This window comes from Pimephales promelas, chromosome 7, assembly GCF_988280905.1.
Source record: "Pimephales promelas chromosome 7, fPimPro1.hap1.1, whole genome shotgun sequence".
In the NCBI taxonomy this organism is placed as follows: Eukaryota; Metazoa; Chordata; class Actinopteri; order Cypriniformes; family Leuciscidae; genus Pimephales; species Pimephales promelas.
Window position 1 is genome coordinate 37,050,092 of NC_142775.1, and position 17,801 is coordinate 37,067,892.

General features: G+C 36.5%; 1 protein-coding gene across 6 annotated transcripts in view; it reads left to right on the forward strand.

Moving 5' to 3' along the window:
• The window catches only part of lrp2a (low density lipoprotein receptor-related protein 2a), a 113,398-nt gene that overhangs the window by 10,972 nt on the left and 84,625 nt on the right, over positions 1 to 17,801 (forward strand). For all 6 annotated transcript variants that reach the window (XM_089133422.1, XM_089133419.1, XM_089133421.1 and 3 more), the window contains exons 2-14: positions 2,348 to 2,461; positions 4,892 to 5,014; positions 5,283 to 5,399; positions 6,715 to 6,825; positions 7,728 to 7,841; positions 7,949 to 8,065; positions 8,149 to 8,292; positions 9,577 to 9,696; positions 9,793 to 9,921; positions 10,574 to 10,743; positions 15,544 to 15,767; positions 16,335 to 16,541; positions 16,645 to 16,847. In XM_089133422.1, the coding sequence (XP_088989548.1) occupies positions 2,348 to 2,461; positions 4,892 to 5,014; positions 5,283 to 5,399; positions 6,715 to 6,825; positions 7,728 to 7,841; positions 7,949 to 8,065; positions 8,149 to 8,292; positions 9,577 to 9,696; positions 9,793 to 9,921; positions 10,574 to 10,743; positions 15,544 to 15,767; positions 16,335 to 16,541; positions 16,645 to 16,847 (1,893 nt within the window). The remainder of the gene's footprint in view (positions 1 to 2,347; positions 2,462 to 4,891; positions 5,015 to 5,282; positions 5,400 to 6,714; positions 6,826 to 7,727; positions 7,842 to 7,948; positions 8,066 to 8,148; positions 8,293 to 9,576; positions 9,697 to 9,792; positions 9,922 to 10,573; positions 10,744 to 15,543; positions 15,768 to 16,334; positions 16,542 to 16,644; positions 16,848 to 17,801) is intronic.

Consider the following 17,801-nt stretch of genomic DNA (forward strand, 5'->3'; position numbering starts at 1 on the left):
ACGTATTCTTCATAAAATACTTACACTTTCCTATGAGATCGGGTTGGTTTAGCACCTTATCTTAAAAAGTTGGTTTCAGGGATCATTCCACTGTAGCACAAACAGTACAGGATAAATAATACTTTGAAGTTTATTAAATTTCCTAAGAATGACTAGATCTGCCCTCAGAGGGCATGCAAAATAAGATATGTTGGATTTTTTGACACTTTTAATGTTTTGCTTGACAAAAACACTGCATGAAATTATTGAATTGGAACAATCAAATAATTATGGGGCAATAATTTTTAAGTTCTAGTTTTTGAAGTAATTTTTAAGTTCTTCTAAATTTGACTCCTGCGGCTTCTTTTTGGGAATATCACATACGTTTGACCCACAGACTGTGTGTGTATGTGTGTGTTTAGGTAACTGGTGATAAGACTTACTCACTCACCCACTCTCACTTCACCACGTCATTCCACCTTGCATCTCCCTTTGCTTTTGGAATTTGGGTGTAAGGGCTACGGTACCACCCGGTACCGATATTTATCCTAATTACATTTCTGACAAGGAACAGCATGCACCATTCATCAGTGTCAGCGGGAGACAATCAGAATCCCACATTCCGCGGGTCCGAGCGACGGCCCTGACGGAGAGCTCCTCGGCTGAACTATGCTGATGGTGTCGATATGTCCTGGAGCCTGTCGGGGAAGGTAGAGGGGTGGTACCTTATCTCCTCAGATGTCACTCACAGGGAGAGATCAAAAGGAAGGGTTGAGATGAAGGAGAGTTAGTGCCTGCTCGTCGACTGGCACGCTTGGCTCCGCTAGCTGTCAATTCGATTGTCTAAATGCTTCATCAATGGCGTGACACAACCCCATGCACACTTGAGTAGTGAAGTGCACTCACTGCTTTTCAGAAGTAAGCACAGAGGGGTTATGGGTGATGCATTGATTTCACAGGCCTGATTTTCAGTATTTAAACATCCTTTAAACAAGATATACTCAAAAAACTAAATTGTGATATTTGTTTACAGAGAGGACTGTATCTTGAATTAAGATTATGTTTTGAGATTTTTTTGGTAACTAAATTATTGTCCATATAAGACAAAACCAAAGGCAAACATTTCCAAATAGGTAAATTATAAGTTCTAATATCTTATACAATTTTGCTTAAATGTAATTGTATTATAAGGATGTTTAGATACTTGAAAACAAGGCATTTTATATATATATTGCCTTGTTTTCAAGTATCTATATACTTTTCAAGCATTGTTTTCAAGTATATATATATATATATATATATATATATTGCTGTATTGTGTAACTTTTGGCTAATAAGAAACATTTTCATTTCTCAAACTCAAATTAAATGATCATTTTTATTGACATCTTTGTACATTCTGTGAATGACAGGGAATATCATTTTATTTTAGACTAAATTTAAATGTTTAATCTTGGTAAATAAACTTGGGAAATAATAATAATAATAATAAGCATCTCTGATTTACTTAGCGTACTAGGGTCTCATTTTGTTACACATAAATATTTAAACCAGATTTTATTAAAATGTACAAAATAATATAACAATATAGCAGATTTTAAAATAAAGCATAGTTCAGAAATTCAGAGAACGATATATAAAGAACAAAAAAGATGATATCTATGATATTTTTATGATCTATGATTTTTAGATAGTTGACAAGGAGGCATCTAAATGAATTATTCAAGGAATGTTCAGAGGCGTTCTCATGGATCCTCAACATTGATCATGCATCGTACATGTATCTTTCCATCTTGCATTGGACGAGTGCATCTGGAACGGTCAGAGGTCTTTGGATCGGTTTATGTACAGAAGGGCATTGTCCATGTAGGGGGAGATCTTTGAACCTTATCTTGTGTAGTAACTCCTGCAATGTTTACATTATTTCTTATTACATTACATTATCTAAACTTCACAGACCCATCATGGTCAGGTTTTATGATCTGTGGGAGAAGTCGATGTGCAAGAACCTTGGTTGCTATCTGTTGGACTGCATTGAGTAAGCCCATAGGCCTGATTGATGAATGTGGGTTTTTCTCCCCTTTTTAAAAGCTAATGGATGCAAAAGGTTCAGGCATCTGTCATTTAGACCTGACACAATGATAGGGCAAAGCTCAGGTAAGAATGTTACATATAATTAATGTGGGAAATTATGCCTATCAGCTAGCGTCCCTTCAGAAGTTTTGTTTGTTTATATATATTAGCAACTTTTAATCTATATGTGTGTTTATATTTAATATGCTGTATATAAGTTGTTAATATTTATGTGTATATTTTATTCATTTAGAACAGATATCTTGAACACAATATCTTGTCATGTCCTGTGTAGGTTCAGGTTGTGAGGTTGGGTCTTTCCACTGTGGGACAGGCCGTTGTATTCCAGTGAGCCAGAGATGCGATGGAACAACCGACTGCTCGGATAGCTCAGATGAAATTGGCTGCCGTAAGTAACTCTTCCAGACAGTCACAAGGTCACACTGAACGCTGATAAAGAGTGACAAGTGTGAAATAGAGCTGTTTAGTTTGTAATCCATAAACCTGGAACAGCATTAGCATTAGCATTAGCCATGTGTGCCCTCAGGAATTTAAAATGGGTATTTACAATAGTTTTTTTTATACATCATAAATTATGTGCAGTCATAAAACATGAATTATAGAGCCTTTTTGGGCTTTAAAAACATAAGTTGCTCACAAGTTAAATAAGAGTATGCCAAGCACGTAAAATCACACACAGGAAGTGGGCTGTAGTGCACTTTTCAAACATTCATTCTAGCCCATGTATTCAAGAATTGAAAGTAATAAATAAAATTAAATAAATAAATAATAAATAAATTCTGGTGTAAAACTTGATACCTATGGAACCACTACAAATCTGCTCGGATGGCTGTCATAGATCCAGTCTAGAAGAAAAGATTAAAAATTAAGAAGTTAAAAGATCAAATTAGGGTCTTTGTAATGTGGGACACAATACCCATGCAGAATACGCTGCTGGAAAACTTTAGATACTTAAGAATACAATTTATCTCACAATTCTGACTTTTTTTTCTCACAATTGATAGTTTACATCTTGCAATTCTTACTTTATCTCTCAGAATTGTGAGATATAAAGTCAGAATTGCGTGATATAAAGTCGCAATTGCGTGTTATAAAGTCAGAATTGCGAGATATAAAGTCAGAATTGATTGATAGTCAGAATTGTGAGATATGAAGTCGCAATTGTGTGTTATAAAGTCATGATATAAAGTTGAAATTGTGTGTTGTAAAGTCAGAATTGTGAGATATAAACTATTCTGAGGGGGGAAAAGTCCCCTTAGAATTGGCCTGACAACTCAGAATTTCGAGATGTAAACTCACAATTGTGAGAAAAAAAGTCAGAATTGTGAGATAAAAAGTGTCAATTCTGTGTTTTTTTCTTACAATTGCGACTTTAGATATAGCAATTGCGACTTTATTTCTCAGAATTGCGACTTTATATATTGCAATTGCGACTTTATATCTCACAATTGCGGCTTTATTTCTCAGAATTGCGACTTTATATATAGCAATTGTGACTATATTTCTCAGAATTGCGACTATATATTGCAATTGCAACTTTATATATAGCAATTGCGACTATTTCTCAGAATTGCGACTTTATATATAGCAATTGTGACTATATTTCTCAGAATTGCGACTATATATTGCAATTGCGACTTTATATATAGCAATTGCGACTATTTCTCAGAATTGCGACTTTATATATAGCAATTGCGACTATATTTCTAAGAATTGCGACTTTATATATAGCAATTGTGACTATATTTCTCAGAATTGCGACTATATATTGCAATTGCGACTTTATATATAGCAATTGCGACTATTTCTCAGAATTGCGACTTTATATATAGCAATTGCGACTATATTTCTCAGAATTGCGACTTTATATATAGCAATTGTGACTATATTTCTCAGAATTGCGACTATATATTGCAATTGCGACTTTATATATAGCAATTGCGACTATTTCTCAGAATTGCGACTTTATATATAGCAATTGCGACTATTTCTCAGAATTGCGACTTTATATATAGCAATTGTGACTATATTTCTCAGAATTGCGACTATATATTGCAATTGCGACTTTATATATAGCAATTGCGGCTTTATTTATCAGAATTGCGACTTTATATATAGCAATTGTGACTATATTTCTCAGAATTGCGACTATTTATTGCAATTGCGACTATTTCTCAGAATTGCGACTTTATATATTGCAATTGCGACTTTATATCTCACAATTGCGACTTTATTTCTCAGAATTGCGACTTTATATATTGCAATTGCGACTATTTCTCAGAATTGCGACTTTATATACCGCAATTGTGACTTTATTTCTCAGAATTGCGACTTTGTATATAGCAATTGCGACTATATTTCTCAGAATTGCGCCATTATATATTGCAATTGCGACTATTTCTCAGAATTGAGACTTTATATCTCACAATTGCAGCTTTATTTCTCAGAATTGCGACTTTATTTCTCAGAATTGCGACTTTATATCTCGCAATCGCGACTTAATTTCTCACAATTCTGACTATGGAAACAAGCTTCCATACAGATCTGATCTGATAGTTTGCAAAGTGTACTATAAACTATATACTTGAAAAATTGTATAGATACTATGCTATTAAATAAGGAAAACATTCAATTAATATGATCAGAAAAGTCCATTTTTTTGGAATGCTTATTTCTCGGTCCATGTCAGTTCTTACGTTCCTCTATTTATGAAATCTGTCAAGGAATTCTGAGCTATTTGAAAGGAACCCTCTTAGCGTAGGCCAGCTCAAATCTCTTCTAGCTCGGTTAACAATGCCGTCTCATTACGCTCTTCCAGCCCAGCCCACCTGCGAGAGCGCTCAGTTCCAGTGCCTGAGTGACGGCGAGTGCATTCCTCAGCACTGGGTTTGCGATGATGAGGAGGATTGCGAGGATGGCTCCGATGAAAGGCAGCACTGCCGTGAGTACTCCTTATCTCTCTCCCTCACTTTCTGCTTCCATTTCAATTACGACTGTCCGTCACATCTGAGAGCTCCATTGACTCCCAGTAATGTCCCGGGATGTAATTTCCATCATGTCGGAGAAACACGATATCTCAGATGTGCAGGCAACAGTATAAAAAACAACAGGCAAAGTGTGCATGTGTCGGGAGAGTATCCCACTTTAGTGAAGATGAGGACCACCCAGCACACTCATATTATAATCATGTCTTTGATCTCTGCTGGCAGCTGGCAGGACGTGCTCCGGTTCACAGTTCACCTGTACGAACGGCGCATGCATCCCGGGAGGATACAGGTGCGACCGAGTACCTGACTGCCTAGATGGAGCAGACGAGAGAAACTGCTGTAAGTGTGTGTGAGAGATGGGATTAGAGCTGGGCAGGATGGCTAAATATGTATTACAGTCTGCAAAAGTCTGCGTTTATTTGATCAAAATACAGCAAAAACAGTAATATTGTGAAATATCATTACAATTTACTATTTTCTATGTGAATACATTTTAAAATGTGATTCATGCTGAAAAATAACTCTTTGAATGAACATAAAAAAATCATGGAAAGGATTTCCACATGGAGGTCGAGCGAGGTCCCAAAAGGGAGCAAATATCCATAGATCCCATGTTAAAATGTCTGTTTTCACAGCATAAATTCATGCTTTTACAGGTTGATCTTTTGTATTTCTCAAGATTTTCTAATATGGGACCGCCCATACCCCCCATAAACAGCCTCAAAACTATTCTTCAGAAACTCTAAGGGTGACGTCACAGACACTTTGTCCATATTTTTTACAGTCTATGGTCACGACTTAATGAACCACTAAATCGATTTTGAGGGAAAAAAATCTTACTTAGTGTTGCTTTAATGAATAGAAAGTTCCAAATAACAGCATTTATTCAAAATAGAAATCTTTTGTAACAATATAAGTCAGTTTTGATGAACTGAATGCATCCTTGCTATTCCCAAACCTTCTTTGAACCATTTTGAACCAAACACCATTGCAGCAGTTCATTCAACAAGTAGTAAAATACAGTAAAAACCTAGCTTTTCACAATATGTAACAAAGATTCTGATTTAATAATTTTCATTTATATGCTGCTTAATACCAATATATACCACTCAGTATGCAAAGTTGCATTGCATTTAATAAATTAAATTAAAAAACTACTCAAATGACACTTAAATATCAAAGTGCATAAACATCTCAAAATTCGTGATATTTCTTAATTTGATAGAGTGAATATAATTTTATAGTGTGAACATTTGACATTGTTTGAGGGAGGAAACACACACACACACACACACACACACACTCAAGGTGTGTGTGTTTTCTTCTCTCTCAAAGGCTCCTTTGGCATTTTAATCAATTTGTAAGATTAAGAGTCTCGCTGATGGACAGAAATGGCCACAATATGCTTCTTGTTTGTCAGAGTTGATTGCAGATTCCTCTGTGGATTAGTGCAAGTGTCAGTTCAGTTTCCGTGCCATCATTGACTCGCTCTCATCACACACTGTACAATACTGTAACAGACTTACTACACACATAACGGTTTATCTTTGATTCCACATTAGCTTTATGCTGATTGTTTGTTTGTACTGTACTATGCTGGATTGTATTACACAGTGATTATATTTTAATGAATGACTGAGTCTCTATTTCTCAGTCTACCCAGAGTGCTCGGAGCTGAGGTGTGCTAACGGTGCGTGCTATAACCGGAGCCAGCGCTGTGACCAGGTGCTCAACTGCCGAGACGGATCAGACGAGGCCAATTGCAGTGAGTATCTTTCCCTGGCAGGACACGTATATAGACACAGTCATCTACTGGATGGCCTGGAAAATGTTTACGCTACGCGATTTTTCAGCTATAATATTTGGTTATGTGAGAAATATATTTAAATTAGAAATATTTATATTTAATATATGTAATTTACATTTTTATGTGCACGGTTATTTTGGTTTTATGGTTTTTATTAATATGTTAAAATCACACTTATTTTTATATTTTCAAATTCAGTCTACATTTTAGTTATGTTCTTAAGTATTTTTTTTTATTTGTGTTTTTATATTGTTGTTATGTTTCATTTATTTTATTTCACTTTTGGTATTAGTTAAAAACTTAAATTAGTAATTTTAATGCTTCAATTTCAAATAATATTTATATAACTTATTTTCAGCTTTATTTCAATTAACATTTTTTTTGTATTAGTTTTAGTTAGTTAACAACCCTGATTCTGTGAAACACAAAATAAGATGTTAGGCATAATAAAATATAAATAACAGTGACTTTTGCGCAAATGTAACATTTTTATGATGCCATTTGATAGTTTTTTAAAAGAAATTTAAGGTATTTTTCACTGATTGTCCAATTCACATTCTTATTTTTTTTGTCGTGATTCATCGTGACATTCGAAAACCAATTACATTTGCCATCAGTGATCAAACCTGATACAATTTTTTCAAATGTGGCATTTGTGAACTGAAAACAGGGATAAATGATATTTGACAGGCTTAAATTGAGACAGATCTTCATATGAATCATAATATACTGTAGCGCACATATTGGGTGAAAACGACGTGAGGGTGAATAAACAATGTAATTTCATGTAGCTATTTTCCACTGTATTAAATTCATTTTTGTGTCAAATTGTGTCATGGATGTGTTTTGGTTGTGTTCAGCCCGGCGGTGCAGCAGCGGTCAGTTTCAGTGCAATAACGGAGAGTGTATTCCTCGCGGATACGTCTGCGACCATGACGATGATTGTGGAGATAGAAGTGATGAGCAGAACTGCTGTACGGAGATTTAATTTTGCACTTTTTCCCCACATCTAATCATAAAGAATGTAAAAGGGTAACATAAAGTAGTAACTCAGAAAAGCCTGTGTGTATGCTATCTCCAGCCTACCCAACCTGCAGAGGAACATACTACACCTGTCCCAGCGGCCGATGCATTCATCAGGTCTGGCTCTGTGACGGAGAGGACGACTGCGAGGACAATGCTGATGAGAAAGGCTGCGGTACACTTTTGAAATGTTGCTCTGCATGCTATTTTTCTTAATATGAATATGGGCTGAAATTGTGTTTTATGTGATGTGTTTAGACAATGTGCAGCGTGAATGCTATCCAGGGGAATGGCCGTGTCCTTCTTCTAGTGTTTGCATCCCTCTCGACCACCTCTGTGACGGGACGGTACACTGTCCAGACGGAGAAGATGAAACCAACCACACCGCTGGACGCAACTGCAGTCAGTCACCACCTAAAAACATCCAAAACACTAGCTGACTCTTCACAGTATTATTTTAGTGTTATTTATATTCTAGCCTATTAGTATGTATTCATATTTTTAATCAGAGTTTATTTTTATATTTTCAGTTTTTATTTTTTCATATGCTTTTGTAATTTTTATTAGTTTCTGTGTTTTTTTTTAACCCTCAGGTGTTATTCGTTTCGGAGTCACACTTGTTATCTTCCCGGTCAAAAGTGACCGGACACCTAAAAATTAAATTGCCTCCATTCCAGTAAAACCAATGCAATTTATTTTTGTTCTATAATATTTATTCTTTGTAATTTAGTATTTTGAGACAATTTGATTGAATTTATTAATATTTATGCAATATTTATGGTCTGTTTTTACCATGGAAAAATATATATAATTTTCTATATATATATTATTTTTTAATGCAGTATTTTAGTTTAATATAGAGTCTAGGCCTTCAGAAAAAATATTTTTTGAAGAAAATTAGCACCATCTGGTTACAGCATAGAGACAAAGCGTAGAATCATGGTGTAACCACTAGATGACATGTACAGCTCTCTATGGAGAAGCAAGTGAATTCCCCAGCTGTTTATGAACACATATTTTTTTCCCCAGCTGTTTATGAACAGATTTAAAAAACAATTTTTTGATTAAAAAAATATATAAAAATCTGTGAATTTTTGTGTTTTTGTCAATTTCCCATACATTTCCTATGGGTCCGTCATTTTTGACCGAAGAACACAAGTGTGACTATTTTTTTTACGACCACTAAGCATGCTCGGATCATGACCTCAATTTTTTTTTGTATTGGCATACATAATGCCATAAAAGTCACCAAGTTTCATAACATTCCGATGAAGCTGTGATTTTTAGAAATTCGAAACAGAAAAATTTTCGGTCAGAAATGACCGAAGAGCAACTGAGACTTCTACCTGTATGTAGCTGTAGATTTTAATTCAGTTTTAGTCATTTTAGTACTTCAGTTTCAGTTCTTGTTTTCAATTATTTCAGATATAATATTTATATTCTATTTATTTTTATTTAATTTGGTGTAGAAACAACACAAATAATTACGCATTGAAATATTGAAGTAAAAAGACTGAAATGGTATTTTATAAAACATACTCCAATAACCTTTGTTTTTATCTACTATATTAACTTTATTATTATTTATTAACATCTTAAAAAATTTTCTTAGAAAGAGATTTTTTTCTTTTTTCGTGCTGTTTTTAAAGTTTACCTAACATAGCTGACATAGCTGTTTTGTGTCAGGTATATGGCGCTGTGCATCCCTGAGCTGTGAATATCATTGTCACTCCTCTCCTGACGGAGGGACCTGTGCCTGTCCTCCAGGATATGTGGTCAGCAGAAACGACAGCCGCTCATGCATCGGTAAAACGTTTGATTGGTCATGAAAATGGGTTATTCACACATTCAATCAAACTTGACATGAACTCAACTCAATCCCTGTACTTTTTGCACATGCAGATTATGATGACTGCAGTCTGTGGGGTATGTGTGACCAGCTGTGTGAGGATCGGATCGGAAGCCATCGCTGCAGCTGTCGAGAGGGATACCTTCTGGAGCAGCACAGATACTGCCGAGCAAATCCCTCATGTAGGTTCATTCAGGCCTCTGACGTGCTGTCTATACTCAATCCCTGTGTGTAGAAGCTGTCTGGGGGAGTACTGTAATTGACTCATTGAAATTATGTTTAAAGGGATAGCAGATTAAGAAGACGCAATGAACATGTTAGGCAATGATTACAGCTCGTGATCATAATGATTACAATATTAAGTGGGCGTCCTTTGAAATCTTTGCAAAAATCAAATTTTTTCCCTATATCTATTATATATTTTACTTATTTAAATTATATTTATGCTCTTGTGTCTGCATTGTATTTTTCTGCATGCTTTCACTTACGTATCATGGCTTTCAGACTAATGTTCCTAGTGTTAACTGTTATCTTATATGTCCATTAATCAGGCTTTTTGCTGCCCATCGTTCTTCAAGCTCCCCAGTTTGCATTGAATGCCATCATGTTATTAAGCTCCTGAAATGTCTGCCTCCCAACCATTTGTTTGGCAGGCCTGGGAAAATAATGAATAACAAGCGCTGGCACCAAACAGCCAATCCTAAACTCTCTCACATTAGTTATGTCTTATCAAATGTACATTATATTATGTGAGCTCTCTGAAGATTGTCAAAGTGTATCCTTCATTTTGAAGGCATATTACTAAATTAATCCACTTTGTTTGGTTATCTGTAGCTGGGATGCCCTCTCTGATATTCTCCAATGGGAGAGACTTGCTGATTGCTGATGTCCACGGACACAGCGCTCAAACCCTGGTTGAGTCCCAGAACAGAGGAGTTGCTGTTGGTGTGGACTTCCACTACCAGCTGAACAGGGTCTTTTGGACAGACACAATCCAAAATAAGGTAATATGGACTTCAGAATAAGAACAACAATCCTCGCAGGCTGCATATAGTTTCCTAAACACGAGCAGGACATTATATACTACTCTTTAAAAGTTTGGGAAGAGTTTTTTTTGTATTCAACAAGGATGTATTCAATTGATCAAAAGTTTAAAGACATTTATTTATGTTACAAAATGTATGTTATACTTTGAAAAAATATTTCTGATTTTGAACTTTGTGTTTGTCAAAGAATCCTGACAAATGTTTGGTATCTATAGAAATATTTAGCAGTTTTCAACATTGATCAGCGAATCAGCATATTAGAATGATTTCTGAAGGATCATGTGACACTGAAGACTGGAGTAATGATGCTGGAATATTCAGCTTTGCATTAAAGAAATTAATTACTTATTAAAAGATATTCAAATAGAAAACAGTTATTTTAAATTATAATAATATTTCACATTCACATTTTTACTATTATTTAAATTAGTGCAGATAAATGCAAAATAAAATGGAGCCTTGGTGAGTATACGAGAATTTTTTAAAAACACGTACCAATTACAATCGTTTGACCTGGTGTGTAAATCTCAATATTTTTCAGTCTTTTGACAAGGTTGATATTTTTGTAAATATTTTTTTTTTCAATCTAACATTTCCATCGAACAGCCAGAGAAGCCTAGTAGTTGTTTAATGCAAGTTAAAATCTATTACAAAAATATTTATTTTTATAGTGTTGGCAACATCATTGGATATATTGTGAATGTTTGAGATTTATATCGGCCAGTTCTAATTGCTTTCTTGCTCATTGTACCGTTCTTCATAGCACAGTGTGTGTGGCATTAATGTTTCCCACTTACATTCATTTAGTGCTCTGGCACCTGCCACGGCTCCTCAGCTTTCCTGAATTTAATAAGTGGCATTTCACAGATTACTGAAGTTCTAACCTTGTCAGGCCGAGAGATATCGATGTTACATTTGTTGTTGATAACAAAGCTCTGCATTATACCAGCTCTTCCTCCTTGGACATGTACTGACGTCCCTGACCCTCAACACACACTCACACATACATTCATTGTGCCAGTCAGACTGCTCTGATCTCACCTCATACACCCCAGCAGCAACGTTTGGCTAAAGGCCCAAACAGAGTGTGCCAGCATCTTCCAAGCCTCCCTAAACTCTTCCTGAAGCAATCAGGACCAAGCAATATTATGTTAACCCTTAGAGACTTACTTAGAAATTAAAACACATTTTAAATCTATATATTATACCTGTTTTCACTAAAAATAAGGTTACAACTTCATACAACTTTCAAATGCATAATAGCAACAAGTCAATGAATGTGTAATGTGAATATATACACACACTACCATCTAAAAGTTTGGTCAGTAAGATTTTTTTTTTTGAAAGAAGTCTCTTGAATGCTCACCAGGGGGCATTTATTTGAGCAAATAATACAGTAAAAATAGTAATAATGTGAATTATCATAACAATTTAAATCAGCTGTTTTCTATTTTAGTATAATAATATTTAAAAATGTAATTTATTCCTGTGATCAAAGCTGAATCTTCAGGATCATTACTCGTGTCACATGATCCTCCAGAAATCATTCTAATATGCTGATTTGCTGCTCCAGAAACATTTTTTATTATTGTCAATGTTAAAAACAGTTGTGCTGCTTAATATTTTTACTTTTATATATTTCATAGAAAGTTTCAAAGAACAGCAATTATACATTATAAATGTGTATACTGTTGCGTTTGATTAATTTAATGCAGCCTTGCTGAATAAAAGTTTTTTTTTTTAATCATGCTGACCTCAAACTTTTGAATGATATGATTTGATATGATATGATATATGTATACTTGAATCTAAATGGTTGACAAACAATTATTAATTAAAGCAATTATTTTCAGGGAAACGCAAAGGCTAAAGTAGTTCCAGATCACATGTCCATATCACTTCGCCAAACGATTCATTTATTTCAGAGGTCCTTACAGTCTACAACAGCAAAAGAGCCAAAACCCACAACGACTGTGAACAAGCAAATAAATATAGTAAACAATAGGACAATGTGTTTTTTGCCACAAAATTACATTTTATTATGTACGGAAAGCACATACTGTACTTTCTCCCACTCAGCACAGAAACATGTTGTCAGCACTGCTGTAACGATTTCATCAGTAAAATAGTTTAGCAATTTAAAAGCTACATCACATTTCTCACTAGCGAGGTAATAGCCGTGCTGTTCTTGAATCAGATAAACTTACAGTTTCGCTATTAGTAAAGATGCTGCTGCCGAACACTCTTGAGACACGCACAGACTCAGGTAATTCACACACGCTTAATCTCTCTCTCTCTCTAATAACTGCATTAGTCTGCTATCAAAGGCTCAAGCCTCCGTTACTAGCTCTAAAATGACGCTTTGGCGTGGGATGAGATGCGTAAGAAATTAGTCCTACACACAAGAGTGTTTTAAGGAAAAAAAAACTGACAAATGTCTTGAAAAACAACATCTGAACAATGCCTTTAGGTGTGGTAACTGTGGTATAAGCCGAACTATTGTCAGTTTAATGATTGAAAAATAGTGCACACCCAAGATGTAACTGCCAAAAAGTTATATTCTAAAAACTAATATACTTTCCTTAATTCTCAACATAGAACTGAGAATAAAATGCAATGGTGAAATTTTACTGCCTTGAAAACCCTTTGCCCCCCACTTTTTTATTTTTATTTTTTTGCTGAATTTTGAACAAAATGAACAAAATTCAAAATTCAAAAATTCAAAAAAGAACATATATGTATAATAACTATCAGTGCTTTGGTTTGGAGGCTATAAAGGAAGTTGGCTCTCTGTCAGTGGAAAAGGGAATTCTTCAACTGATGCCTGTAGATACTGCTAATACGTTAATAATGGGCGAGCAGTCTGGCTCCCAAAGGGCTGCAGTCACGGTAACTGGCTCAGATCGGTGCTAGACTCTAAATTTTTCTAATCTCCAGAAAGTGTCTGATATGCAGGAGAATGCGTGCATATTTCTGCGTAATTTTATGCAACCTGAGAGGATCTGGAGTGACCGTGCAGTATTCGTGTTGCCCATGTTCAGTCCCTTTTTTTATGCATTTTTTGGCCAGCTCAAGGAGCTTTGTTTCAAACTCTTGGCTACTTTGTGATTTGGAAATCCGCCATAGAGCAAAAAAAGTGGGTACATGCAAGGAGATGGGTTTCTGCGATTAGTACCCCAACATAACACAATGCTGGTAGAGACTCTTCGCAGGGGGTCTGGAAGGAGCCACACCACCAAACCACCTTCACAGCTTGAGTTTCTGTTAAACAGGTCAGCTAAGAATCATAGTCTTTTAGACGTTTGGCTCTGGTTTCCAAAGGGCGAAGCCTGCAAAGAGCAATGGTGCCTTAGCTTGTGTTATGATGCCAAGGGATCCAGCCTGAGAAACTGGTGCCATCTTTTAATCAATAGGGCAGTGGTTTCAGAGTACCACCTCTGGGGCAGCGGAGAAAGGCAACCTCTCAGATGTTAGATGATACAAGCCAGAATACAATCTTATTACCCATGATTATTTAAGAAGAGAATATAATGTCAAGTTCTGACCAAGTTTTGATTGTTTTGTTAGGATTTTAAACCTTAGATCAGGTTGGATCTACATTGATTTGGTGCAGCATACTAGGAAATAAAGCATAGCCATGCTGCTTACCAGCCAAACTTATGAAGTTGGTTGTCCATCGTGATCTTTAAAGTGAAGTTGTTTGAACCTGTGTTATTTTATTACTATTTATATGCTAGTATTAGACTAGTAAGGAATAATCTAAAGCTAGCTGTGCATTAAACAATTATAATGCACGAATTGAAGGAAAATAATCACCAGACGCAAAGCCAAGGTGCATTCAAATCGTTGTGCATTCAATGCACAGCTAGCCGTGGATTAATCCGCTTAATCAGGATTGGCAATTTACAGCTGTTATTGATTGCAGCGCAATATTTGACTGGAAGGTTACTGTCAGTTACAGCTCGTTAGATTCTGTCCACTTTGAATCAGACAAAGATAAAGAGATAAAGTAGTGTGTAAGATTGCGTTTACTTTCGTGAATGAATTATAGCATTCATTTAAATTTATTATTGAGAGAGGGAGTGTGTGTGTGTGTGTAAATTAACTGCGTCTCTCTCAAAGAATCTGAGTTGAATTACTTCAAAACCAGCGATGAAACCCCCTCGTTGCTGAGAAATATTATTTAGTGATGCTACTTCTATTAATAAAAATTACGGGGCAGCGTTGATAACATGTTTCTGTGGGTGTGCAGTGCGACCTCCGCTGTGTCTGTGTGTGCTTCAATGAAAACAGCATTAATATAGCGCGGTGATTAAACTGACTTCAACTAGCTGTCCATTAAACGATTTTATTGCATACCTTATATGCCAAGGCATATTGAATTTTATTTTAACTTTATTTCAGTTTAAAGGCCCTTGCACTCTGAGTCCGAAATTTTCGTATGCATTTTTCCGATTTTGTGATTCGGTGGCTCTGAATTGTCAAAACACCATTGAAACTCCAGTCAAACTGCTTGCTACGGATGCGAAAAACGCAGAAAATCGGAGCCGATCCGATTTTTTTTATGACGGACGAAAGTTTCGCTTGCGTGCAAGTGTGATTGACATAACGTGAGGTCGTATTTGCTTTTTAATGTGCGAAAATTTCAGACGCAAATTTCGGACTCAGTGTGCAAGGGTCTTTACTTCTTTAACTTAAGAACCCTACAACAAATGCTGGTCTTGTTGGCTTCCCTAACCAGTTGTTTTCTCCAAATAGGTGTTTTCCGTGGATATGGATGGGTCGCATTTGCAGGTGGTTCTGAACGTATCCGTGGACTATCCTGAAAACCTCGCCGTGGACTGGGTGAATAATAAGCTGTATGTGGTTGAGGGCAGCGTCAACAGAATCGACATGGTGGACTTAGACGGGAGCAATCGGGTCACGTTGATTGCTGAACACCTGGGCAACCCAAGAGGTCTCGCGCTTGACCCGACTGTGGGGTGAGTTCCCAGATAAGAGGTTAGACGGGTCCCATTGACTTTAATCTTATCCTAGCTTCCTCCATATAATCCGTGCCCATTGTTGGTAATATCATAAATCTGATCTCGGATCTGCAGCATCAGATACTGAGAACGGGAATGTTGTACACTGTCTGTAAGGATTAGTCAGAAGTAATTAAGCAAAGATGAGCTTCATGGAAACCCGATAGGGCTGTATGGCCAGGTGGCCCCCTGCTAAATTGAGAAGTGACAATTAATGCGTAAAGTTGAATCGCTGTGGATCGTGTTTGAAAATAAAGTTCTTTGGGTATTTATTTCAAAATCTCGTTCTTATCCCCAAGGGTTTATCCGTAACCCAATACTGTCCAAACTGAGCGCTAACAGTATATTAGAGTAAATACCTTTGAAGTTCAAGTCTTTGAGAGCAACATTAGATTGATAAATCACGGTGTGTCATTATAATAGGATAATTTAATATAAGATTATTTCCTCTTTTTATTGTAGACAGTAAATGTGATTGTAAAAGAATGTCTTGTGTCACAATGAGTTTATTGTGCTTGAGTTTAGGTACCTCTTCTTCTCTGACTGGGATACTTTGAATGGGGAACCAGGTCTGGAAAGGGCCTACATGGATGGCACCAATCGATATGGGATCATTAGGACCAAACTCGGCTGGCCTGCTGGGATTACTTTGGACCTTGAGGCTAAGAGAGTGTATTGGGTGGACAGCCGTTACGATTACATTGAAACCACAACCTACGATGGCTTGCATAGGTATCTTCTACAAGTTGCAGAGACATTTCATTTGGGAATGCATGCTTATTTTCCCATGTTGTTTCCAGAAGTGTATTAGGCTCTTATTTGACTTCTCCCATAGGAAAACGGTGGTTCATGGTGGTTCTGTGATTCCTCATCCATTTGGCATTGCTTTGTTCGAGCATTCGGTCTACTACACTGACTGGACTAAGATGGCAGTTATGAAGGCTAATAAATACAGCGACAACAGTCCTCAAGAACTCTACAAGACCCCTCAGAGACCACATGGTCTGACTGTGGTCCATGCATACAAACAGCCCTTTGGTAAGCAGCCTAGAAAGTGCATGTGCCACTTAGTATGATTAAAATTAAACTGCTTAGATGTCGCCAACAGAATTTTAGTCTTGTTTTTGTTTCTATAAGAATGTGATTTCAATACAGTTTTGGTTTGCTGTGGTTTTGGTTCAATGAGTATTTTCCCACTCATATTCTCTAATGGCGCTTTTCCACTTCACAGTACCAGCTTGACTCAGCTCGACTCGGCTCGGCTCACCTGTGTTTGGTTTTCCACTGTGTAAAAGTTGTACCTGGGTACTTTTTTTTTGTATCACCTCCAGCGAGGTTCTGAGCGAGCTGAGGCGATACTAAAATGTGATGTGAAAACAATGCCGACTGCTGATTGGTCAGAGAGAATCGTCACCATTCACTGCGTCATCATTGCATGCGCCAGATGGAGTATACAGAATAACCCCGCCATTTTTAAATAGTTTGGCCAGAGACAGTTAAACTTACTACTATTATTATTATGGCAACTCGAAACAATACGCCGTGGTCAAACGAGGAGGTGCTGACTGTCCTTTGTTTGGTTGCCAAAGAGAGGATCCAGCGAGAGCTTGATAGGGCTACGAGGAACGAAAGGCGTTGCTATGACGACCGGGTACTATTTGTGGCGGTACTGTCTGCAATGAAAAACGGAGCGAAAAGCGAGTCGAGACGAGCTGGTACTGGTAATGGAAAAGCGCCATAATTGTTGGCGTGCTAAAAGTGCTAAACGTGGTTCAAAAAGTTTTGTTGTGATAAAAAAAACACACACACATGAAGATAATCAGAAATGCAATGTGATCTCATCTCATTTGTAGTGTAAACATTGTTAATCCGTCCTGTTGCATCCTGGACGGCAGTGAAACAACTGTGAATTAATCACTGTGCTTAGGAGAGGTTTTAAACAACAATACTGAATGACTGCTATTCTTTTTGTGATTTTATTTTGGTGACGTA